This window comes from Heteronotia binoei, chromosome 1, assembly GCF_032191835.1.
Source record: "Heteronotia binoei isolate CCM8104 ecotype False Entrance Well chromosome 1, APGP_CSIRO_Hbin_v1, whole genome shotgun sequence".
Lineage (NCBI taxonomy): Eukaryota > Metazoa > Chordata > Lepidosauria > Squamata > Gekkonidae > Heteronotia > Heteronotia binoei.
Window position 1 is genome coordinate 76845626 of NC_083223.1, and position 26722 is coordinate 76872347.

The 26722-nt window shown below is 40.4% G+C and overlaps 1 protein-coding gene across 2 annotated transcripts in view; it reads right to left on the bottom strand.

The window, feature by feature from the left end:
* Positions 1 to 15879: 15879 nt before the first annotated feature.
* The window catches only part of PHIP (pleckstrin homology domain interacting protein), a 109971-nt gene continuing 99128 nt past the window's right edge, over positions 15880 to 26722 (bottom strand). For both annotated transcript variants that reach the window (XM_060236313.1, XM_060236306.1), the window contains exons 33-40: positions 24837 to 24909; positions 24140 to 24190; positions 23779 to 23928; positions 22495 to 22647; positions 21461 to 21624; positions 20394 to 20659; positions 19553 to 19714; positions 15880 to 17950 (exon numbers count right to left, since the gene is read on the bottom strand). In XM_060236313.1, coding sequence (XP_060092296.1) covers positions 17304 to 17950; positions 19553 to 19714; positions 20394 to 20659; positions 21461 to 21624; positions 22495 to 22647; positions 23779 to 23928; positions 24140 to 24190; positions 24837 to 24909 — 1666 coding nt within the window. In that variant the 3' untranslated portion in view covers positions 15880 to 17303. The remainder of the gene's footprint in view (positions 17951 to 19552; positions 19715 to 20393; positions 20660 to 21460; positions 21625 to 22494; positions 22648 to 23778; positions 23929 to 24139; positions 24191 to 24836; positions 24910 to 26722) is intronic.

Genomic DNA, 26722 nt, shown 5'->3' on the forward strand with positions numbered 1-26722 from the left:
ATGCAGACCTGTTGAGTTTAATTGGGTTATATATTTATTACTGCTGTTTTTAAGATTGTCTATTGAATTGTATTTTACTCTAATGTAAGCCAACATCCAGGACTGGGTGATGTTGCAACAGAAAGGCAGTAAATCTCCCGTTCTCCCAAAAATTCAAATTGTTCAGAAGGAACCATATTAGAGCCTCCTACTTGGTTAATATCCCTTCTCACAACATCAAAATAGCCTTTACCTCAGTTGGGTTTCAAACCATGCCAATGGCTCTGTTAGCTGGACGTTACTCCGAAATACAGCAGGCCCTTCGCCATCGCATTTGTAGAGTCCAAGTTTCAGAAGAGCTGTCATGCTATATATTATCCTGTCATCTTTATGCAGAACCTAGAAGCAAATTTCTTACAGAGCTTCTAATGGGTTTAAATTTTTCTTCAGATTCAAAGAGGCTGCCTTTTCTTCTTTCAGATGGTGATCCATTTGTCTCTTACAAAGTTTCACTTTTTGCTTTAGCAGCCAAGGCTAGAACTATATTTAGAGAAAATAATGCTTTTATTTTGATCAGTACCTTTTAGTTAGAACATTTTAACATTGATATTTGTAATTATGGTGTGTGGGTGAGTGAGAGAGAGAGATTGCTTTATGTGTTCAAATTGTAACAGCCTTTGGCCATAGACAATAAACTTTGCCTGTACCTGATGTAAGCCACTCCAAGCCTCAGATGTCAAGGGAGTGTTGGGTTGGGGTTGATAAAAATAAAAAATAAAATTAATGTTCCTCATGTTTTACTCATTTCATATAAATCTAATCCAGCTTTCCTTATGATATCTTTTGCATATAGATTGAAAAAGACGGAGATAAAATACATCCTTGTCTGACACCTTTACCAACTGGAAACCATTCTGTTTCTCCATATTCTGTCCTAACAGTAGTAATTTGTCCAGAGTACAGGTTGCATATCAAAACAATCAGATGTTGTGGCATGCCCATTTCTTTAAAAACCAACTGTAAATTTTCATGAACCAGTCAAAAAGTTTGTTGTGATCTATGAAAAAAAAAAAAGGTTGCTTACCTGTAACTGATCTTCAAGTGGTCATCTGTGCAGTCACACACATGGGTCTTGCCCTCGGCAACGGATCCATACCTAGGAAACTCCAATAGCTCGCTCGAGTGTCTTTTTTGGTGCAACTTCCATTTCGCTCTGGGGAGCAGGCATCGACTGCGCATGCCTGGAGCAACCAGAAGATGCCCCTCCCACTCAGTTTCTTCCAGCCGCTACTAGCAAGATAAAATAGTACGTGACCAGGGATAGCCAGCAGAGGGGAAGGGTGGGTGGGTGTGACTGCACAGATGACCACTCGAAGATCATCAGTTACAGCTAAGCAACCTGTTTATCTTCATTGTGGTCTCTGTGTAGTCCTACACACGGGTAATTAGTAAGCTGAAAATGAAAAAAGGTGGTGGGTGCTGGCACATTTGCATACTCACAGTTTTAGCAGGCACTCATCTGAGGTTATGTCAGCGGAAGATGGATTTGAGGACCGCATGTCCAAAGGAGGCATCTTGCCTAGCACGAATGTCCAGGGCATAGTGGGAGATGAATGTGGCCGGGGAGGACCAGGATGCAGTAGTGCAGATGTCCTCCAGCGAGACACCCTCAAGGAAAGCTGACAAGGTCGAGACAGCTCTGGTCGAGTGACCTCTAAGACCTTCAGGTAAAGGTTGTTTGGCAGTCTCGTAACACAAACAAATGGCATTAGCTACCCACTTGGACAGTCTCTGGGTAAATGTTTTAGACCTCTTATGCCACTGGCCACAAAAAGGTTAGGGTCCTTATGGAAGGACTGTGCAGAAGAGATAGAATGCTAGGGCACGCTTAACGTCCAGCGTGCGCAGTGCCCTTTGGCTGGAGTCCTTGGGGTCAGGAAAAAATGTTGGTAGTGAGATGGAACCTGAAAGGTGGAAGGTGGACACCACCTTGGGTAGAAAGGCCGGATCAACCCAAAGGATCACCTTGTTGTGGAACACTGTGTAAGGAGGATCGGAGCAGAAGGCATTGAGATCGCTGGCTCGTTTGCCCAACGTGAGTGCAACGAGGAGAGTGGTCTTCCAGGAGACAAGATGCAGTGCTGCAGATGCTAAGGGCTCGAAAGGTGGCCTCATAAGTTGGGAAAGAACCAGCGATAGACTCCAGGTTGGTATGAGAGGTTTTATTGGGGGGCTGTAGATGAAGCATCCCCTTAAGGAAAGATTTCGATAAACAGTGTGAGAAAACAGTCTGGTCCTCGACAGGCACATGGAAGGCAGAAATAACAGACATATGGACTTTTAGAGGAGAGTAGGTGAGGCCAGTGGCCTGCAAGGATAGCGGGTACTGTAGGATCATCGGGAGCAGTGGAGTCCTAGGGTCAAGCCGGAGGGACTTTGCATAAGTACAGTACCGTTTCCATTTGAGAGAATAAGAACATCTAGTCGAGGGTTTTCTTGCATTTAAGATGACATGCTCAACGTCAGGTGGCAGATTTAACGGTGAATCCTCCATGCTGTGAGTCGTAGGAGTTCAGGACTGGTGCTATACCTGCGCCCGATGTTGCATCAGGAGATCAGCCACTAGAGGTAAGCGTCAGTAAGTGTGATACAACAGCTGAAGGCTCGTGAACCATTGTTGATGAGGCCACCAGGGCGTTATCATGACGCAGTCCGTCCTGTCTCGAACGAGCTTGAGAATGGTTCGAGATATTAGAGGGATTGGCGGGGGGGGGAGATGTAATGGAGGAATCCCACCCATGTGTGAAGAAACACATCATGGGTGACCCTGGAATAAAAGCGGTCTCACTTCGCATTGGTCCAGGAAGCAAAGACGTCTACTTGAGGCGCCTCGAAGACATTGAAAATATGCTGGAGGTAGAGTGGATTGAGGGACCATTCGTGGTCGTCCAAGCGAAGTCTGCTGAGAGAGTCTGCCAGAGTCTTCTCCACCCCGGGGAGGTGAATGGCCGTCAAGTGGATATTGTTCTTGATGCACCATTCCCAAAAAGTCATGGCCAGATGGCAGAGTCTGGCGGATCTGGTCCCTCTTTGTTTGTTCACATAGAAAACCGTGGCCATATTGTCCATTGTGATCTGTACATGCCTGTCAGCTAACACAGGGAGGAAGGACTAGAGAGACTTGTGGACAGCAATAAGTTCTAGGCAATTGATGTGAAAACAACTTTCTACCAGGGTCCAGAGACCTCTGACGGTCTTGTCTTGAGGTCGGCTCCCCAACCCCACATCGAGGCGTACATCGTCACCACGGCTGAGGGAGATGGCAGTACAAAAGGTGTCCCCTGCAGCAGATTGGTTAGGTTGGTCCACCACAGGAGGGATAGGACGACTCCTTGGGGCGCAGTCAGCATGGTGGATTGTGGTTGTACATGAGGATGAAAGGCACGTATGAACGAAAGTTGAAGTGGTCGCATTCGAAGCCTCGCAAAGCAAAGCACGGAGGTGGTCACAGCCATGAGGCCTAAGAGATGCTGAAAAATGAATACAGACTGTGTTGGATTGCGTAAGAGTGAGGTCGCAAAGGACTGGATAGTCAAAGTGTGATCCTGAGGGAAGAAAACCAAGTGGGGGCTCGTGCACAGGCAATCACCTATAAATTGAATGTCCTGCATAGGGGTGAGGTGTGACTTGGCGAGGTTCACAGAGAGACCTAGGGGGTGCAGAGGTCTTTTTCTAGTTGGTGAAGGGATGCGGCTGTTATGAGCCAATCGTCTGTATGGGAAGACAGAGGTGTTGCAGAGGCGAAGAGCCGCTGCCACCACTGCCATGCATTTCGAGAATATTCATGGAGCTGTTGATAGTCCGAAAGGAAGAGCCAGATATTGGAAATGCTGGTGTCCTATGGCGAAGCGCAGGAAACGCCGATGCTGGGGCCTGATGGTTAAGTGGAAGTAGGCGTCCTGAAGATCCAGGGATGCCATCCAAGTACCCTGGGGGATTAAAGGGAGGATCGACTGGATGGAGATCATTCTGAATTTTTTGTAGATTATTTGTTTAATCTTCTCAAGTCCAGAATAGGGCGCTTGTCTCCATCCCTTTTCGGAACTAGGAAGTACCGTGAGTTGAAACCTGTCCCCTGATGGTGAGGGGAAACAGGCTCTATTGCACCCTTGAGAAGATCTTGACTCTCCTGATGAAGCTGTGGAGATGGAGGAGTGGTGACAAAGTGGTGGCGGTGGGGGGGGGAGGCAAAGTGAACTCTATGGCGTAGCCCAGTGTTTCCCATTTGCAGGGTCGTGACCCGGTACCAGGCCATGGAAGCCTCACTACTGCATCACAAGAAAAGCCAAAGCTAGCCCCGCCCCGTCTCTGTGTTGTGCAGAAAGGAGTTGGGCTGCCTCTTCCTCCTTCTCCCCTGATCCCAGTGTTTGAAAGAAAAGCTAGCATCCACTGGCTCTTTAGACCCATGAAGTGTTCTTCAAGGTATGAGCTTTCATGTGCCTTGCAGTATGTTCTTTTGGAGAGATTTCTCCGGGAGGCCTGGGCAGCAAAGAAGGGTGTGTGTGTTTTTTTCAACTGGGAGGGGTGGGGAGTGGGCATTCCAGTAGCTTTTTTTTTTTTTTTTTACCAAACAACCTCTGGGCAGAATTTTTGCTGGCTGGGGTCATCTGGTGAGGAAGGCCTTTTTTTTCTTTGCCCCCCCCCCTTGCTTTCTTTTCCTGCAAGTGATGTTCTGTCTGTATTCTTGGTGCTGAGAGGGGAGGAAGCAACAGTGGGAGGGCTTCTAGTGCCCTGGCCCCACTGGTGGACATTCTGGTGCTTTTTGAGCATCGTATGACGGAATTTTGGACTGGATAGTCCACTGGCCTGATCCAACATGTCTCCTCTTATGTTTATGTTTTTTCCATGTCTTTTCTTTTTCTTCCATTTCATTTTTTCTCTTTTTTCCTTCCATTTTTACTGGATGAAACTTTTCTGTTCATCATGTTGTTGCAGACATAGGAGCTCTGCCAATGAAAAGTTGGCATCCCCAGTTGTAGCCAGGTGGCCTTCTATGAGATTTCTGTGTGAGAGTAAGAGGTGTGGGGCAGAAAGAGATTATTGGAGATTACTGCGGTATATCTCAACAGCACTGGAAGAGATGGTACTATGAACCTGGCACCATTTTACTGGTCCTGCTTTTAACAGCTGTCTGATACCAAAATTAAACTCCTCCTGTACATATTAAAAAGGATGAAAGTAGTTCACTGGCTAAGTATGTACACAACAGGTTGCTTTTAAAGGCATGGGAAACAGCCAATAAAAAGCTGCAAGCACCTCATAAATATCCTTTTTGGGATAACTGCAGAAAAGCTTGTATGAACTTCATATAACTTGAAATTAATTCATTAATTGCAGTACAATTCTCTGCTACCTTTCACAGTAATTTCCCCGTGTTTCAACCAAAGAAAAGTATGAATAATAGATGTCGAAAGATTTTCTTGAAACTAAGCAAGCTTGGTTGTAGCTTGAGGCAGGGTTCCAGTAGTAGCAGCTGAAGGAAGGGCCTACTAAATGTGTCGGCATATTTAGAGCAGCTGCCAGGGCCCAGTGTGAGTGGTACACAGTGATGGCATTCCTGATGGCAATGACAACAGCACTCCCAACTGCATACACCGCCCAGTGCTGTTGAGGAAGGGATGTGTAGGTGGTGAAGGCAATTGAACATGGGCATTAGGAGTGCTTGCAAGCTGGAGAAGAATACACAAACAGATAGGTGCATGCAGGTGGGGTGAAAAGAGAAGACCACCCACTTTCCACCCCCATTTTGGCTAAGCATGAGTTTCAGAGAGATTTTTCTGAAAATGAATTTACTTCCGAAAGAGAGGCAGGTTTGGGGAAGTGCCCTGGAAGTGACATCACTTGGTCCTTGACACCACAGGAAATGACATAATTCCTGTCTCCCGGCTCCACCCCAAAAGTATCCTGGCTCCACCCCCAAATTTTAGTGGGCCACGAAGGAGAAGTGTAAAAATAACCGGGCCATGGGAAAGAAAAGTTTGGAAAACCCTGGCGTAGCCGATTCGAATTATAGTGAGCGTCCATGGTGATGTTTTGCCATGTTCTTAGAAAGAGGTTCAGTCTTGTGAATTGAGATGTGTGTTTGGTGGGGTGGGGGGGGGAGTCAAAGAGACTACTTGGAGGAAAGTGTCGGCTTCTTTGATGGTTGGGTCCGAGACTTCGGATGAAAAGCTTGCTTGGACTGGGGGGCCCTTCTCTTCCAGTAGTTCTGTTGCTTTGGAAAACGCTGTTGCTTTGGGTAAGAGGGTCTCCAGGTTCTGAGTCGGCTGGCTTATGCGAGTGGTTGAGTGACACCCAAACGCTTGGCCCGCTTCTGTCGTCCATGGAAGTGAGCACCTCATCCGTAGACGTGTGGAACAGGCCCTGGCCATCAAAAGGGAGGTCCTCAATTTTTTGTTTGATGTCAGGCTGCAAGTTTGTTGACCAGAACCAAGCGTGGCATCTTAAGGCGACGGAAGAGGCCATTACTCTGGAACAGCATGCTGGATGGAGTTTATCTGCTGCTTGCTGCTGACTCTTGAAAGCTCAGCTACAAGGTTTGAAGCCACTCGCTGGGAGGCATCAGGTAGGGCGTGGATCAGTAGTGTGAACTGGTTGGCTAAATTATAGGTGTAAGTGGAGAAATAGACCAGGTAGTTGTTTATCTTGGAGTTGATGGCGGCTAGAGAGTAGATCTTGCGCACCACAGTATCTAGCTTGAGGCCTTCGCGATCTGGTGGGGTTGGATGTCTAGAAGATTTAGCCTTTGATGCCGAGTGAATGATTATAGAACTCAGTGCTGGATGGGACACAAGGAACTTTGACTATGGAGCATAGATCCTGTAAAGGGAGTCAAAGCATTTTGAAGTTGGTGGACTGGAGGCAGGCTTATCCCAAGCCTCTTGCAGATCCTCAAGGTGCACCGGAAGCATGAGGAGGAGCGACCTTGCTGGGAAGTCTGCCTGTACCAAGTCATGGACTATATCTGATATCTTCGGAGAGTCAGATGGAAGCGTGATATTAAGGGCCTCCGCCATGGTTGTGACCAGGTTGAGATAGGCCTTGGACCCATCTGAAGGAGAGACACGGTTTGGTGGTGTCTGAACCCGGAGAGCCCGGTGACAGAGGCTGCTCTGAGTCCTCATCAGAATCGGAGCCATCTGGGTTCCAAGGGGGTGTACGAGGACTGGAGAGGTCTGCCTCTGCCTCTAGTGGTGGACGAGTTGGAGCCAATGAGACCTGAAGGGGGGGATCTGGAAAGCAGTGGAGCTGTAGTGGAAGTCACGGCTGTAGCTGTAGGAGCTGTGGACTGACGCTGTGGGTATAGATCCTGCTGATGCTCTAAGACTCAAGGAGGCATGGGTTCGAAGTCTCGGGTTCAGTGCGGCATGGGTTCGAAGTCTTGGATTCGGTAGTACATTGCATTGAAGTCACGGATCCAATCATAGAGTTCACAGTACTGGGATCATCTGTATCCATCGTCTGAGGGCAATTCAAATAATGTCTGAGAGTCCTATGTGACTGAGGAGATGGTGATTGAGATGCAGAGGAGTAATCGCCCTGTCGGCTGTGGTGATAGTACTCTCTGTGGTCTTGATAACGTTCTCTATCAAATGGGGAGAGGGAGCGGGACACATCATGTTCCCGTCTGTAGTGCTGCAAGGAGACCTGTGTAGAAGATTCTCCATACAGGGGAGAAACCCCAATGTCTTTGAAAGGCTTCGAACGAATAAGATTGTGAGGTTGGACCTGGGGTTCAGGTTCGAGGATGTCCAGAGGAACTGTACTGTGAATCGAGGGTGATCTGGAAGGTATAGGGATATCCAATGGAGCATTGGACAGGACCTGTGGCATGTCGGTGATGATGTCGGTCAGAGACTAGAGCTCAGGTGGTAGGAAGAGCAGTATTGACAAAGTCGAAGCCGATATTTGAGATGGGTTCGAGGGCTGGGTTGAGGCCATAGACGATAGGGTAACGGTCGCCATCGGGGTAGTCTTCAAGATGGTAGTTGTAGGAGTTGACTTCGTTGTAGAGGTCGTCGGAGCCGATTTGGATGATGGGGTAAGACAGTTGTTAGTGGTTTGGATGCCGAAGTCGGGTGGGCTGTCAAAGTGGATGATTCTCGTGCTTTTTTGGGAGCCAAAGCTGAAGACTCGGAGTGGTGTCAATACTTTTTAGAGGACTTATGTCCGGTCTCAGAATGGCAGGAAGCTCCCTTGTCGGGCTTATGCTTTCTCAGCAACTGAATAGCAGCCGACGCAGCCAAATCTCCCGCTTTTACTGGGGGAGGCAGCAGGGAAGTCGATCCAGGCATCACCCGGAAGGATTTCTCAAGCGAAAACTCTGGAGTCTTGCTGCTCTATTTTTTCACGCTTGTTTCCCGAAGTTGGCGCAATTGAGGCAGGTTTTGACTCGATAGGCTTCTCCCAAACAAAACAGGCAGTGGGAATGTCCGTCATTCATGGGGATTTTAGTCCCGCACCTCCGGCACTTTTTAAAAGTTGTTTTCCCTTCCATATGCATCGGACAAGGAAGGATGGGGGGGGGGGGGGAGAAAACGCAATAACGGCCTAATTTTAAAAAATTATATAGAAACAATGAAAAAGAATTGGGAAGGAGTCCATAATGGAAAGTCAACCAGAAGATAACAACTGAGGGGGGTGGGGCAGACAAATCTTCCTGGGGAGGAAATTCTACAACTTTGGTGCCACAGCTATAGGTAGCCTTTTATCAGATTGCCACCCATCTCTTCTCAGATGATGGGGGCTCCCGAAGTTGATTACAATGGTCAGATAGGTTCATATGGGAACAGATTGTTCTTATGCTGGACCTAAACTGAAGTTTCAAGGTCAATAACAGCACCCTGCACTGGGCCTGGAAACAACAGAAGACAACATAGATGGAACAAGACTACTATGATCCCTATGACAGACTCCAGTCAACAGCTTGGACCCAGAACAAAATAGTTCAGCACTCTTCTGCAGAAACATTATAAAGTTTACTGCAGTAATCTAAATGTTACCAGGGCACACAATCAAAGTGACAATATCTTTTTTAGTTTCCTCACATAATGCACTAGTGCAAGGTATTTATACATCTTTACTGGAAGCAGACAACTGTAACCCCTGGATCCTACCCTTTTTTTTTTACAATCAGTTTTATTGATTAAATTATCATATATAACCAAAAGAAATTGCCTACATTATATGTATATAATTTCAAATAATATTTAAAGTAAACCATTGCAAGTCCTCTAAAAATGTAAAGGTAGTTCCCTGTGCAAGCACCAATCATTTTCGACTCTGGGGTGACATTGCTTTCACAGCGTTTTCATGGCAAGACTTTTTACGGGGTGGTTTGCCATTGCCTTCCCCAGTCATCTACTTTCCCCCCAGCAAACTGGGTACTCATTTTACCGACCTCAGAAGGATGGAAGGCTGAGTCAACCTCGAGCCGGCTACCTGAACCAGCTTCCACTGGGATCGAACTCAGGTCGTGAGCAGAGGGCTCCGACTGCAGTACTGCAGCTTTACTACTCTGCGCCACCACTTGTTTCTTTACTTTCGAGGTGTACTAAATGTTAACTGTTCTATTCTTCAAAATCAACATATTGTATATGGTCCTATATTTAATCTGTTCTTTCCCCCCCTTCGCAAAATGATAAATATGCTTTAAAACAAACAACTTAGTTTCCCAAGTTTTTAAATTCTTGAAGTCTTCTATTTTCTTGTTTTGATAAAATTGATTAAAACATAGGATATACATTAGCAACTTAGAAAACTGAATATGTCTAGGAGAGTCCGGAACTGTGGGCTAGGGAAGAAAATTCTACCCTGCCCGTGGACCTACAATATGGAAGGACATACCTGTCTGCAGCCTATATCTCCCAACCAATGTTTCCTCTAAGCGGCAGAGTCTTGTGAACAAAAATTCTACTTTGTGAGCTACTAATATTAAAGTTGAGAGTTACTGGAATTAAAGCTGCATAACTGCATAAATTATTGTGGTCTGGGGTCAGTTTTCCTGAGCTAAGACAAAAATGTGTGAACTGGAGGCTAAAAATCTGTATGCTAGCTCACACTTAAGAGGGAACACTGCTCCCAACCCTTTAAGCTATACATATTTCAAAACTAATAAGTATGCAACTATTTACAATAAAACATATTCAAAATTACCAGTACATTTTATTCTATTTCACCATCCTCTGCTTCTTCAGAAACATGAAGTTTATTATTTTTGACTGGAGTCAGCAGTGATTGAGTCTTCCTATTTTATACCAGCAGCCTGCAATTTGGGTTTTACGTCTCTTTGAATCTTGAGCATTTCTGAAGGGAGCTCTGGGAATACAAGTATTTTGATTCCTTGAAAATCCAAGCCATTCTGATGTGCTTTTTTCCACCGTCTGATAATCAGCAAACTCCACTACTATATCTGCTGGAAAAGGCAACCTCAGAAATGTTTATTTTACCGCGATAAGCTCTCAGAATAAGAAGCATCACTCCCTCTAGTTTTAATGAAGTGGCCAACCAAGACGCCATAAAAATAGAGATCAGTTGTTCCTTCAGCATTTGGTGAAAAACCACAGAATTTCAAGTTTTTATCTCTTACATGAGACTCCAATATCATAATTCTTTCCATACACCAACCGTCTTGAGAGGAGGTTCAGAGCGTTTTTTTTTCCAGGGAGGCAACGATCTTTATGGCTTCTTCTGCTTTTAGAGCTGTCTGCTTATATTGAGTCTCCAATTCATCCATACATTGAAGGGGGTTATCATATCCATCATGTCTTAATTCTTGATGTTGATTCCCCAACACTTCTAGTAGAAATGTAGTCATTAGGAGAGTCAGTAGCGTTTGTATCTCCATGGCGCAAAGGGAGCAGAGGAGGTGCTAGCTACTTCAGCCAAGGCAAAAAAACCCATTAATGAAGAAGCTCCCCCAGGTTTTCTTTTCTTTTTGATTACCCTTAGGAAGCATATTTCAAGTCTAGTTTGCTTTGGAATAATGAATTAGAATTAATTTAAGAGCAAGAGGTCAGGGAACAGCAGATAATGACTTCTAGTCAGCTGGATCGAAGCTATGCTCCTCTACCCATCTATATAAGTATGAAACATCTGTGTACTTTATTAAGCATTCGCCAGGCAAGAAAACAGACTTTAGAGAAACTTAGAAAAACGAGTTTTCTATTTATTTAAAAATAAGTTTGTAGTTACTACATTGCAGTGACAGTAATTCTTACACATACATTCTAGTTTGTATAAAAGGATTCCAAGTATAATTCATCAAAACCAACATAGGTGTTTCACATAACAATAAAATTTCAATCAATATGTACAAAAAGGAAGGGCACTCTTCATCCATGTGGGAGACTACACTTCATAACATGATAAAAGCATTTTTCTAAGAGAAATGAACCTTGATAAACCTAAAGTGTTGTTACATAGACAGGTTTGGGATTTACATCATACTGTACAAAATAAGCAGTTTTAAAATGTGTCAGTTTCAAAATTCAATCTTCCAGACAATTGCCTTAAATCAAGCTATACTATACATCAACATTTTAAGTGACAAGATTTAAAGAGTTCACTGAAGAACTTTTCAAGTTTTTGCAGTGTTATGGTCCAAAAATGTAACTTTGAAGTGTCTCAACAGCCTAGCCATTAATTCAAAAGAAACGTGTTTCAGATGCCTACTTCACATTAAATAGCTTTTGTGCATATGTACAAATCTGATGGTATTTTGTTCAAGATGTAATAATTTTAAGCAAACTAAATAATTGGGACATAAAATGGCTTTTGCTTAGGCCATATCTGAGTTTCCTGATGCGATCACCTGTGTTAATCTTTAAGAAATCCCAGCTGTTAAGTATTTTGCTCACCTTGTAACCAAAAGAGATTGACATTTAAGTTGACACGGAAAGAGACTAAATTATTTACTTTTCTGAAATGCAGATTGGGGTTTTATATTTGCAGCACCAAAGCTGCTACTTATTATGGTCTTTAAAATGTTGGTTTCCTTCTGTGGAACTTTAAAATAAATCTGTAACAAATGCAACCTTCTTGAAATCATTTTCTATTTCACAACTTTCTGAGCATTACTGCAAAACAAAACATGAACTACAGAAATATTTTTTTTGCTTCACCATTTTCCCAATAGTAATTAAAAGCAATCTTGATTAAAATACAGATCATGTAATATTAACATAAAAAGGACCAGATTTGTTATATTAGAAATAATTTTCAGACTTGGACAGTATATATGAAATGTACACCATTTCTTTGAAGTATAAACATCTATGTACATTATTTACAGAAGAAATTCAACAGCCCTTTAATTAGATGAATATTTAGGTCCAAATACAAGAAGTGCAAGATTTAGAGATACATCATAAAATATACAACCAGATCCAGTCAGTCTCTTCGTTTGCACAGTTAGGTGCATGCTGCTGTCCCTTGAATACAACTCTCCATTCAAAGGAAAGGAACAAAAAAATCTTCTGCAAGTTCTGCTCTGCACAGAGAAGATTAATGCCAACTGGATCATGCACTAAACCTTCATTAGGTAGAACACAGAGAGAAAATGAATTTTTTGTTTCAAAGCTGAGGTTTAAAAGATTCTATGAAGATTGTCATGATTGTTACAAAGTAATATTTACAAACATCAGCCACAAGCTGCATGCACACACATGCCAATCCTCAGATTTGGGTTGTTTGGAAGTAGTAACACCAGTCAGGAGAAATAATTATTTTAATATACTATTGCTTATATGCCTTCTATTATCATTTGATGCAATCTATCAGCGATGACAATTCCGTAGCAGTCATTGACTTGATTTCCACATTTGTCCCATTAAAAGGAAATGGCAGTTACCCACATCTACCAGATTTCAGATATTGTGTTGGAGCCTATACACTATGATCACAATGTGCCTTTCTCAGGTCCCCTTCCCAATGTGCTGTGCTCCTCACAATCTACTTCCTGAGGGCTGGAGGATTCTTGGAAACAACACAGCGAGCCTGCAGGAAAACCTTACAGGGCAGAAGGCAAAATAATGAACAAACATGAGCTCTAGGATCCAATCCACCATAAATGTAACATAACTTAGTCTATTCAGGTAGAGCAATGCATTTATGATCAATATAGACTTGTATAAGGAATAGCAGCTGTGTAACCAACGCTCAGGATCACTCTCAAACATATAATTTCTACTGGTCAAGTAATGAATTAAAAAGCCTGACACACGATCATGAAAAGCCAAAATTGGTTAGACCCAATTTGCTCTATTTTCCCCAAGCATGATATTCTAGGTGCTGTTACAAAAATAAAAGCAACAGAACGAAATTCTAAACCAAATAGTTTTAACTCAAAATTTTTCAATTTCATTCAGTTACAGATCATACTGTTGCAAGATAATTCTTTCCAAAAGCTAGAATCAAGAGAAATTGCGTTTATCTCGACATGCAAGAACTCTGGGAATACATGGCTCTGAATTAGGGTCTTACGGTTAAAAAACAAAAAACATTTCGGATGTATTAAAGCTTCTGAAACAAAAGACCTAATTAGTACCTTGAAAACATCTGTATAGTAATGCAGCATATGATCTAGGTACTTTAAATACATCTAGGCACCTATTTATTTTAAGAAGCTAGTATATTCAACTTGCTGCATGGTCTTTTAAATCTGTATTTTATGAAATATTAATCCAAAGTAATGCTAAATGCCAAAAAGTGAATAATCATACATATACAAACCAGCAGTATGCTACTCATAACTGTGTGCAAGAATACATTATAGCAGTACAATTACTGTAGGAAGATGTAAAGTTGCACTGCCATTCATAGCACAAAGACAAAGATGGCTTAAATACATTTCATGGATGTCATTCATGCTAAATTGATAGGAAACAACAGCTAATAGTAACCAGTGACTAACCACACAGGTATTGAAGGGGAGTGGCCTTGATTAGTGAAGTAAAAAAACCCAAAAATGTAATAAAAACAATGATGTCCCAAAGAAGGAAGAATGCTCTTATTTCAGACACCACAGTGTGGTAACCACTGGTTAATATCAAAGTAATTTCATTAACAACATTAGGGAACTAATGGACCACCCTCTAACAGAAGCTATGTCAGGAGACTGCATTTTTACATGCCTGTTCACTACTGCCAAGTCTGTAAAAAACTGGGTGAATAGCCGTTAATTATCAATGGAAATGGCAACCTATATAGTATTTACATGTAAAATGTGCCATAAAAATAAATATTGCATTTATCTTTAAACAGTATTATCTGTAAGACATAACAGTTAAAATTACTGAACCAGTATTTATTGCTCAGATTTAAATGTGCTAAATCAAACATTCTCTCTTATGGTAAAAGGCCCAATGATAATAATTTAAGTAAAACAAACGCAACCTAAAGCACTTATTTAGATAATATAGCACATTTGCATTTTTATAAGTTGTTTTTTCTAGACAAATGAACAACCATAATAATGTTAGAAAAATAAGATTAACATGAATTTTTAGTAGTATAATTTGTGAAAGGGGAATACATTAGTATAACACAAATAAGACCTTGGATTCTTGTGGACCTGAAGTGTCCAATTTTCAGACACTGATGGTTATCTACAGTATTCCATTCTCCAACATACAAAAGTACTTACTCATGTAAGTATACACATAAACATGCCAAATGGGACATAGATATAAATGGAATAGATGTATCAATGGAGTTTCATGTTTGCTTTGCATTTTCTTTTATATTACAATGCAGATTACATCAGGAAATTGAAACTGACTGCCTTCATCAACTGTTACTAAAACCGATCAATTTAAGTCTACACTTTAATTGTAGCTTGTCTTAATGTGCACCGTGTTTAATGCCCACAATATTACTAGTAAGAATACATGGTGGTTAAAAAAGAAGCAACAACAGTTTTATGCCACTTCACTTTTCTTGAAAATGCTAATAAGAATGGCTCTACTGGCCAGGGGAGGTGGTGTCAGTAGAATCTTGAGAACAGAACCATTTGGGATAGACTGACAAATTAAACTGTATTAAATAATTTAACTTTTTTTAAAAATGCTAAACCATAATAATTTTTTAAATCTTAAGCAAATGAGAGCAGTTAAACTGCTATCCAAAATAAAATCTTCCATGCTCTCAAATGGTCTAATGAAGATCAGCAATCTAAGACAGAAACAGTGGCAGAAATTATAGATAGTCTAAATACTTTTAAGTAATCTGTACTAAAATCAAATATGCATTTTAGGAACTAACATGAATGGATTTTGTTTTTTAAATTAGCTGAGGTTCACAATGAAAGCACTTCTGCCCATGTGCTGTGCTGAACAGATCGGCTTCTTAAGGTGGATTTTACCTGCAGTTCTTAAGAATGAAAACAGTATTCTACACATGGCCCCTAAAAGATGTTGAGCGCAGCCTCAATGATAGATTCAATCTCATTAGATGAGTCAAAAACTGAATTCACCCTCCCTTCCCCGCCACTAGTAGAACTATGGGAAGCTGTATTAAATTCACCAACCCACCCAACAGCAGCATCATAGATGAAACTGCCAATAATTTTTTGGGGACAGGTCACCTGGCAGAAAGTAAACCTACTGCTACCACTTATATCTCTACATCAAGATCAGAGTGCTTGTAAAAGAATAAGAAGACCGCTGCTCTGTCACACATTACCTTGTTTTCCCAAAACAGTGTATTATATGAAAAAGTGGTTACATTTTTGTACCATGCTACTGTTTTGTAATGCATTTTTTCCTTTTAAAGTGGACTATACTTTTAAACGATAAAATTGTATTATTAAAGTTTGTTTTTAAGGTATAAAATAAGTAAATGTACCATAAACGAATAAATAGCTGTTTCTTTTCCATAGCAGTACATACAGCAATACATTCCCCCAAGTCATATAGTCATTTACAACAGACAACTTAAGTTCACTAAAGACGCATGTAATAACAGAATACAAGGCACAATCATTAAGTGGGATTTTCCTTTAGGTTGTATATATTGACCTGTTAGCTTGATAAGTATACTGTAAAAAGTGCAGAGAAAAAAAACCCAATGTGCAATGAGAACACTGTATAAAACATGATTGCATAAAATGTGATTTGGCCTTTAATAATTGAAAATAACTAAATTTTTTTCCTTAAAACTAAAATATGACATTTAAAAATTTTTAAATTTTATGTACTATCTAAAAAGTCCTGAAAAATTATACCTGGGAAATATTATATGTTTATGTGCTTGTGTACATATTCAATATATACATACACATACACGTCTTTCGAAAGTAATTTTTAGTAAGTTTAACACAGTATGTAAAAACAATCAATTATGAATCATAAAATAAACATCAGAATCCCACATTTCCTGCAGCTTCTTTGAATCCTTTAACCCAATTATACATTTTCTCGAAGCAACTGTCAAAGGATCCTACCAGTGCATTAATTGTTTTCTACTACAAAGTACTAGTAGAGAGAGTTTTGCAGAACAATGGATACTTAGAACATGGAATCTTAAATCATAATAAAAAGCTGACACTCAAAACTTTCCACTGCACCTGTTCTTCAGTCTTTGGCACAATAAACAGAGATTTGATTGATACAAGAATGAAGGTCTGAAAAATTAGACATATTAGTCAAACGTTTTCCAATGTGGATATATATATCTATATATATTGTTTCTCTCTCTGTTTGGCAGAACCTAGATAAACTAACAACCTGCACTAGGTTTGTTTGTACAAAGCTGTGTGCCCAATCGCTATTGAAATTAATCATCATCTTAACAGCAAAGTCTGGTAATTTTGTATTTTTCCTCAACGGCATTTACTGCCACTCTTTGCTAATATCCTGTAAAACACAAATACTACACTTTTTACAAATGTATTGTACCTTGCTCATTCAAAAATAGGAGTTCTGTTCTCAGTCTGCAACATTAAAAATTCTATTTACCTTTTTAATCAAATAGAGATAATGTTCTGTTGAAAATTACAGTAACATTTCTGCAAATCAAGAATTTTATTTATACAACTGTCGATATCAATTGAACAAAGGGAATTGAAATGCATAACCTACTTGGAGGGCAATAAATAGCAAAAGTTTAAAATACATACTTCTTTCAAAGAAATGTTCAGTTTGTTTTTGCTATACTTTTTCAGCTCAAGACATATTAGTGTCTGTAAAGAGCAGCAGAAAGCAGATACCCTTAGTTCTGCTAATTCCTCAATTGTACCGGTTTATCTGCATTCTTAAATGCTGAAATTACCAGCCAATCAAATTAGCCTTTGCTTTTTCAGTCAATTTTCGGACTCTGCCTCTGCTAGATGTCCCAAAAGTCAAAGAAGTGTCCTCAAACAGCAGCTGTCTCTGCTCCTCCTCTGAGTCATCCTCATTGTAAAAGGCTGTCCTCCTACCCTGGTTTCTAGTTCTCATATGGGGTTCAGAATCTTTAAGTTCTTCAGACTCTTCTTCAATAGGCTCATCAGTTTTTTTCCTCTTGCTTCTTGTCTGAATTTTAGGATCTGCAGGTAAGGGAAGCTCTGACCCTACTGGCTGTGCCTCTGGCTTCCGTTTAGGCTTTCTGCCTCCACGGCCTTTTTTTTGTAATAAGTCTTCCTTCACATTATTTTCAGAGAGAGAATTGCATGCAGTGGAAACAGATGCTTCCTCTACTGGCAAGTCTTTTGTAGGCTGAATTGTACTCTGGCCCAAATTTTTTTGCTGCGCAAGTAACAGATTTTTTGGTTTCCGTCCTCTTTTCTTATGTACCACTTCACAGGTACTGTTGTTTGCTTCAATCTTGGGTTTCCGTCCAGGACCTCTCTTAAACACAGGCTTTGAAGACTGTCCCCCATGTCCATTTACTTGGATGTTTCCTGATGCCAAAGCCATGACATTATTCTTACAATCTAATATGAAGAAAGAGCAACATGTAAGTGAATAGCATTGGCCTTTTTTCTCTGCATGAGCAGCAAAATACTAATACAGGATTATATTATATTTAATTTTTTTAAAGCAGATGTAGTGAGCAAATGCTTTCTACAGTTACCTTCTGAGTAACTCAAATAAGCATCACACATGGAAAGCTTAAGGATAACAAAGAGGGAAAGCACTCTCTTAATGCAGAAACTTCAGGGTTGGGCCAGTAAGCCAGAAGGATGGCAAAGCCTCTAGCACTCAAATCCAAGCCCTTCCCACATCTCCTACATCAAGGACTTCACACATTCTTTATAGTCTAACAGTTCACCTGTATCAATCAGGCAGCAGATTAGCTGATTGTTAAACTACTGTAGCTGGCTAGCATCTTCAGGGAATTCTCTATGTATGATCAACATAGAGATGCTTGCAACTTTACTGACTGACACATTCACCCAAATTGTTTGTGTATTTTCACATGACTTACAGAATTTGGTCCTCATATACTATAAGACATGCATATCAATAGACATGGAATAGTCTCCTTCAAAATATGGGACATTATCTGTAGCACAATACAGTTAAAAGCGTTTCCAGAGTATTCAGAATGTTAGAATTGGGAATCAAATCCAAAGTACACCGATAGGACATTTTCAATCTGAAAATAAAAACTTGGGCCACAAATTCTGACAGAAGTGACAATATGGAGAACTGAAAGACAGATCCTGAATGTTTTTGTCTGTATTAAAAAGGGAAGGATTGCAATAGATATCACAATCTGAGAAACTTTTTATATGTTTTGTTTTCCCCCATGAACTTTTGAAAAACCCTACGAAATTCCTGAACTCTTAAACTGGGTTATGCTACACTGCAATGTGAGATGTTACCTGCTTCCTATGTCAAAAGATGATGTGAGAAGACTAGGATTACAAAGGAAGGTAACACTGACATACAGAAAAATTGCAGCACACAGTACACCAGAGGCTCAGGAAGAAGCAGCACTGATGAGATTCCTAAGTAAGCACAGGAATGCTTACCATCATGCAAGAGAAGAGGCCTTATCCCTAACTTGTAGAACCTAAGATACTATTGTGGATTCACTGCACTTTCTTCCTTAACAGAAATGAACAATAAAGAATGGCAGGGGGAGGGAAATCTTAAAGAGAGGGACCAGCAACACTACAGCAGAGCCAAATCAGGCATCAAGGTCTCAAACTCAATCTCCAGTTAAAAGGATCAGGTAGTAGATGATGGGAAAGACCTCTACGCAAAACTCTGGAGAACTGCTGCCAGTCAGAGCAGACAATGGTGGCCTTGACAGAATAATGGTCTCACTCAGTACAAGGCAGCTTCACATTTTCAAGTGGCAAATCTCACTTCATGAACAGTTTCCAAATAATCCACTAATGCTTTATTTATTTATTTTTTATTTAAGTTATATTTACATCCCGCCTATTCTATGCAGACTCAAGGCAGCTAACAACATAAAATACACGATAGATACAACTTTCTGTGAACCCAAGCTTGCAGCTTCAGTGATTTTACGCATCATATAATGATATAACTACTAATATTAAAAATAAACAGGCCCTTACCCTGTGGGCTGAGAGCAGATAACTTTGGTTTTCGTTTAACTGGCTTGTCTTTCTCCACATTTTCTTTTGTAGTATTATTCCTAGTGTTGTGAGTGTAGTTGGTTTGATCAGAGTTTAATAAAGAATTCTGGTTCTTGGAATGTTTGGTGGAATTCTCTAGAACTGAGAAGACAAAATTGTAATATCATGAGTGGTTTTCATCAAGATATTTTAGCAGAACATTTATCAACTCATCAATTAAATTCATGCCTAAAATCACTTAATTTTTTTAAAAGAATGAAACCCCATTTTAGATTTCAACCATTGATTTATTTCTCCATGTTTTCTTAGAGCTCCGCAATCCATATCATGAGGCTTCTCTTCTCTATCCAAATACTAAGGACAAAGTCAAATACAGCTGAGTGTGATAAAGGCAGCATTTTTCATTCAATCTCCTTTCTTGCCATAGCTTCCCTTCCATATGGCTCTTATCCATGCAGGTCCCATGATTCCCAGTATCTATACTCCCTCTAAGCTGTGTAGTCTTGTAAGCAAAAATTCCACGTTGTGAGCTACTGGTATTAAAGCGGTGAGCTATTGCAAAAATTAGTTTGCTATGGGGCCATCTTTCTTGAGCTAAGACAAAAATGTGTGAGCTGGAAGGCTAAAAAACGGTGTACTAACTCACACTAACTCAGCTTAGATGGAACACTGCCCATTATAGCTATATGGAGGTTAAAAGGAAACCATTCCTACCTTTTTTTGCCAGTGGAAAACCTGATTAATAGAATCAACTGTGAGTGCAATAAGAATCATGATATTATAGATTTAGAAACTGTAATGATTGTCAGTGTTGACCCACCTGATTTCCCTGATGCAATAGTAGCACTAGTTTTCACAGTTAAAGGCTTCCCTCCTGAAGAAGTAGATGGCTGTTCATTTACAGCCATTTCTGTTACTGCTCTAGTGCTCCTAGTTCGGACCAGAGTGGCAGATTCAGCTGCTTTTCCATTCATCTGAGCTGCAACATTTCTCAAGGATGCTGAACGTATAGGCGCAGAAGTTGTAGGCACAGCTGGGGATTCAGCTTTCACCTGTGGTTTTAATAGCCGTCGCTTTCTATCAGGACTGCAAGCAGAATGATATGACTATTAAATGGTGCTATTATACAGGATAAAACTAAAGCAACACAACCTAAATAAGAATATGGACTGTCTCTCTTTCCTCTCCATCCTAGAGTTATTTCAGAAAGCATGAAAGGGAAGAACAAATGACAAAAGGATTGACAGGATTTGGTCACGTTGCTGGATGAACTAGATTTTTATATTGCTGAAACACCACGTTTAGAAGGTCTGAAAAAATAGTTTGGAAAGATTAATAAGAAATGAAGAGTTATGGAGAGTATTCTGCTTACACAAACTGGGTATGTGTAGACTTGGAAATAACTTAGTAGACCAATTCAACTACTCCTTACACACAAAAGATCTTTGAACATGCACATGTGACAGCTTTTGCTTCTCTATTGTACTGGGATCAGTCCCCCCTACACACAGAATACTCACGCAGAGCTATGCCCCAATGAAGTTACAAGGTGAAGTTCCTTGCTTATGCAAAAATGCCACTTTCGTTTAGTTCCACAAACAGTCATGAAAGTTCATGAAGTTTGTGTGTTTGCCCAACATCAGAAGCTGCTCAGGCTGTGCACACAACTAAGTTGAAGAGGGATGTTCTCCTTTCTCTCTTTTCTTGACTTTGCTTCTCCATATACCTAGTTTTCTTACATGACTTACCTAGTCAATCAAAGGATACAGTCCCAACAATCTATGTACAGGTGATAAATGGTTTTAGGAAACATAAAAGATCACTTTACAAAATTTAATGGAAACAATTCTTATATTTCATTCAGTTGCATTAAATAAAGCATCATACCTTGATGCAGCACTACTAGAAAGAGAACTGCTTCTACTTCTTTTCTTCCTCCTCTTTTTAATTGTGTTTCTTTTATGAAAGCGCAAAGCAGATTTGTAATCTGATAAAATTGAACTTATATGTTCCTCAAAGAAGGCAGACAGACGTAGGCTCATGCTGTAAATCTATTTTAAAAATTAGAACTCTGTTAATAAATGAAAGTAAATTCTGAACAAAGTTTGCTTCAAAATTTTTGCCCCCAGTTTACTGTACTAAGCAACATAAATCACTGCCCAGAGCTACATCCACTAGTACCACGGCTACACTGCCTATGTACAGAAGATACAAGGTGGGTATCATTTTATTTTATTATTTTATTTAATCACATCAGTGTTCACGCAATACAACGGGACACTGTAAAATGGACACTCTCTGCACCAATCTTGTCCATATTTTGCCCCACTTCTCCCCATGCTTTTTAGCGCTGGGTGGAACATGAGTAACTCTGAGCATATTTTTTTTTAAAATGACGTGCACAGACTCCTATTCCCACAGTGTACCAATCACACTGCTTGCATGTCTGCGCACAGAGGAGGGAGAGAGAGAGTGTGTGCGCGCGCATGCATAAGAGTCCTAGTTGGGAGTCTGTTAACAGGCAATGCACCTGAGCGATTTTCAGATACAGTACTTTAAACATGCACTATGGGCTGGATCTAACGCTTACCCAAATGTAATAAGATTTCCACTTTCCCCTGGCTGCACTAAGGTAGCAGTTATACCTTCAGCAAGTTTGCTGTATTTGTGGAAGGCTGGATCCAACCCTTGAAAGCCAACACTGCAGCTGCGTTAAATCAGATGAAACATAACCTGTCTATAGTCTTTCACTTCACCAGAGAAGGTATTCTCCAAGTAAAGACAATTATTAGATCTTTAAAAGTGTTTCAAAATTAATCATTACAGCTGTATTGCAAGCCTCACTTGTGTAACTTTTCCAAGAACGAGTGTAGCGGATATCATAACATTACATTTTTAAGGAATCAACTGTAACATCATACCCTTGATCTTTTGCATGGTGTATAAACTTTGGAGTTGCTGAAGATTAGTCTCACATCTTTACACAACTCCATTGGTGACTCATAATTCCCCACTTCTAGTGTTTCTCGAACAGTAGCAAAATCCATTGGAGTGTCAATTATGTCTCTGTAATCCTTGAAAACAATACAAACATTGTTAAATTCTGTTTATTAATCTGATAATACATTACTAATAATTTAAAATAACAATATAAGCTACAGACAGGATAGATAAGAATATATTGGAGGCTGAGTGGCTTTGTATGTCAGTGGGTCAAGATTCTAATAAATTCCCAGCTTTTAAATATATATCACTGGGGTCTGAATTCATAGTGACTGACAAGGAAACTGGCCTTTAGCTAATCATGGATATTTCAGTGAAGATGCCAACTCAGTGCATGTGCAGCAGTGATGGGAAAAAGCAAATGTAATCCTAGGGATTATTAGGAAAAGGACATAAAACAAAAAGGCCAGTATCATAATGCATCTATGTACATCTAAGATGTACCACTTGTAAGATCTTGCCACTTGCAATTCAGAGACAAGATGACCAGCGAGGATGGGGAGAACTTTTTCCTCATTTTTCTTAATACTAGAAATCTTGGACAACCAATGAAGCTGATAGGTAGCAGACTGAAGATAGATAAAAGAAATCACTACTCAAGAGTAATTAACGTACTGAATTCACTAACACAGGATGTAGGATTCAGTCCATCAATCACTTCGTTTCCATACAGTCTTTCTATGAACATGAGTTCTGTCAGCAGCAAGTGACGTTATCTTCTCCCCTCCAGCTGCAGCCCAACCTCACCTCCCCCAAAAATACTATTTCTGGAGCAGAATTTTTCAGGGGGCATTTCAACTGCAGTGGAATGGGAATGAGACTAAAGTCTTGCAGTACTGTGGAAGTGTTCTGTGGTACCTCATGACCTGGCTATAATTCAAAAGGATTACATGGAATCTCCATGATCAGAGGTAGTAACCCTTTGAATGCCAGTGCTGGGTAACAACAAGAGTCATGATTATGAAAACCTGCTTTCAGGCCTTTGCCCAATCCACATCTCGTGCCATTCCATGGGGTCCTTCATGTCTCAAGAAAGATGTGCAAGAAGATACAACGGATGGCAAGCAAGATTTATACATGGAGACACAGCAGTTCACCGGAGCCAATTCTTTTAAAGTTAAGAATATGTAAATACAGTGTCATATTCATCCTATCCCCTCAATTCCATATGTTTGGTGCAATTATAATTTTTAAGTACTTACTGGATACTCAAGAAGATCTACCGGTTGGCGGAAAGGTTCAGAATCCTCACACTGAAAAATAAGATTCAACAACTCCTGGCACTGTCTCTTCCAAGCCTGGATATCATATGATTGAGCCCTGTTACGTAGTCTCCGCTTTGGCTGATGATCCTAAAATGAGAAGTTTAAAATTAACTCATTTAATAAATTTAATAAATAGATATTTTTACAAATATTTAGAAAGGAAACTAATGGGTGATAACTGGTATTAAATATTAAATAATATCAGCATGTAAATATATGTCATCAACTAAATCACTCTGAACAAATTGTTACATCATTATAACTATCTACAGCAGATCACTAATATAAAACAGACTACCTTCCTCTTTCTTGTGGAGGTTCCAGGCATGTTAATATCTTTCTCTTCTTCCTTTAAGCAATAAAATATTCATCACAGGATGTAAAAATATTACTCATTTGAAAAAAAAAATAACTATGACAATTTAGTTGCAATATTCAAGTATAATTTTTTTTTGCAAGAATACTATTGCTGAATCCATCCCCACTGCTATACAGTAGAACAACAGAGTAGGAACTGAAAATCATCCTTTGTCTTTAAAAACATGGAGAACTCAGTGTCGCAAGTCTACGCAGTTCTCTCACTCTGCTGAGGCATCGGGCAGAGGAAAGGATAATTCCACAATTTCTGGAGCTAATTCTAGCCAAAAGTCACTTCTTCCCCTCATAGCATTTTGCACTGCATTATAACTGCCATTTGTATTGGACATAAAATTGATATGAGCTGTTCTGGAAGCCAAGTCTTAGCTGAAAAGTGGGGTTGTTAAATAGAGTTTGATTCAGCCGATTTTCCCGCTCAACTGTATTCAATTCTTCTCCTCCCTGCATTGCATCTAACCTGGCTCCTATTCATGCAGATTTTTCATGACCTATAATTATAGCTTTTTTATGATTGAAGGGAATCCCTCCATCTTTTGCCACCATGGCGAGATCCAACCGATAATACATAAAGCAAGCCATATTTTTCCAGACTTTTATATGACAAATTTGTTGCTTACCTCCTCTGAGTCAGATAAGACCTTTTTCTTCATGGTGTTATACAGTGGAATTATATCATAGCAAGCCTGATCTCTGTTCAATACAAAAAACCTGCCTGTTAATGGTTTACTTGTATCCACATTCGTACAAAATATCTATGTACATACATAAGAAAAAAAGTAAACATTTCCATATTTAGAGCACAGCCCTGTCAGAATAAAAGTTTTCAAGTAAATACTGGGCTGGATTAAAGCTCCAGAATCTGAATTTCACTCAAGGGAAGCTATTTGACCTCTTTTTGATACAGCACCCTGTGTCACACAGCACATTGTTCTGGCAAGTCCGGCTCCACCCCAGATGAGCTGTCCACAGTGTTACAAGCTGTGGCAGGGTGGCTCAAGCTGAGTAGACTGAAATTAAATTTGATGAAGACGGAGGCCCTGTAACTAAGCCGTCGCAGTCCAGGACCAGAGGTTCGTTTACCGACCCTTGATGGAGCACAGCCCATGCTGGTGCCCAAAGTTAAAAGCCTAGGGGTGCTCTTGGATCCCTCTCTAACAATGGATCCCAAGTAGCTGCCACTGCTAAGTAAGCTTTCTGCCATCTAAGTATGGTGAGGCAGTTGGTCCCCTTTCTCGAACGCAACAACTTGGCAACAGAGATCCATGCAACGGTCATCTCGAAGCTGGATTACTGTAATGCCCTCTACATGGGGTTGCCCTTGTCCCTAATCTGGCGTCTTCAGCTAGTGCAGAACGCCACCGCCAGGCTGTTAATGGGAGTTCCTTTACAGGAATACATTCAGCCTGTGCTGAAAGTGCTGCACTGGCTACCAATAAGGTACTGGATTCGCTTCAAGGTGCTGGTTTTAACCTTTAAAGCCCTATATGGCCAGGGTCCTGCATACCTTAGGGACCGCCTTTCCCCGTATATGCCCCGGTGAGCACTTCGTGCTGGGACCCAAAACCTGTTGACAGTCCCCAGAATCAGGGAAGTTAGGCTTCAGTCAACTAGAGCCAGAGCCTTTTCCACGGCTGCACCTAGCTGGTGGAATGAATTGCCGGAGGACGTTAAGGCCCTGCGAGAGCTTCCACAGCTCCGCAGGGCCTGTAAAATGGCACTCTTCCATCTTGCTTTTCCATAAGGACAACTTACAGCAACGGATTAGGCCCATAAACCGGAATTTAACATCATTCTGGACTTCCTACCACGCTATGGTGATTTGGGGTCCCTTGGATCATCTAAGATTGACTATCCAGTTATACTGCTACCATCAAAATTTAATTACATCATTTATTATTGTACTAGCATCTACTGTTATATTGTTTTTAAACTGATATTTTAATATTGTTTTTATGTTTTATGTATTATTGATGTTTTTATCTTGTTTGGTCATTTTTTGACCCTAACCTGTGAGCAGCCCTGAGCCTGCCTTTAGTGGGGAGGGTGGGATATAAATAAATTAAAATAAATAAAAAATAAATAAGACATAATCTAACTGCAGGTGTTTCTTTCAAAGCTCACATAAAACAATAATAACCAATAGAGCAATTAATTAAAGTGCCAAGTACCTGCAATTTTGTTATGTCAAAAGTTATCAATTTTAAACTAAGGGAAAAGACTGTACTGGAAGTCAGAGTTTACCTCAAGGTGTTTTCTAGATAAGCCAGAGCATATTTTAACACACTGTTGCCAGAAAATCTTCGGGTTTATCTTGACAGTGGGAGTGTTTCATGCAATGCAATTTTAGAAAAACTGACTTCTACACCCCTGTTGTACCTGAAGCTATGTTTTATCCTCAACCATAAGAAATAAATCAGTATTCTATGACCTAGTGAAAAAATAATGTAATATACTATAATGTCAAAAATAAAAGATAGTGTTAACTTTGCTCAATAAACATGTA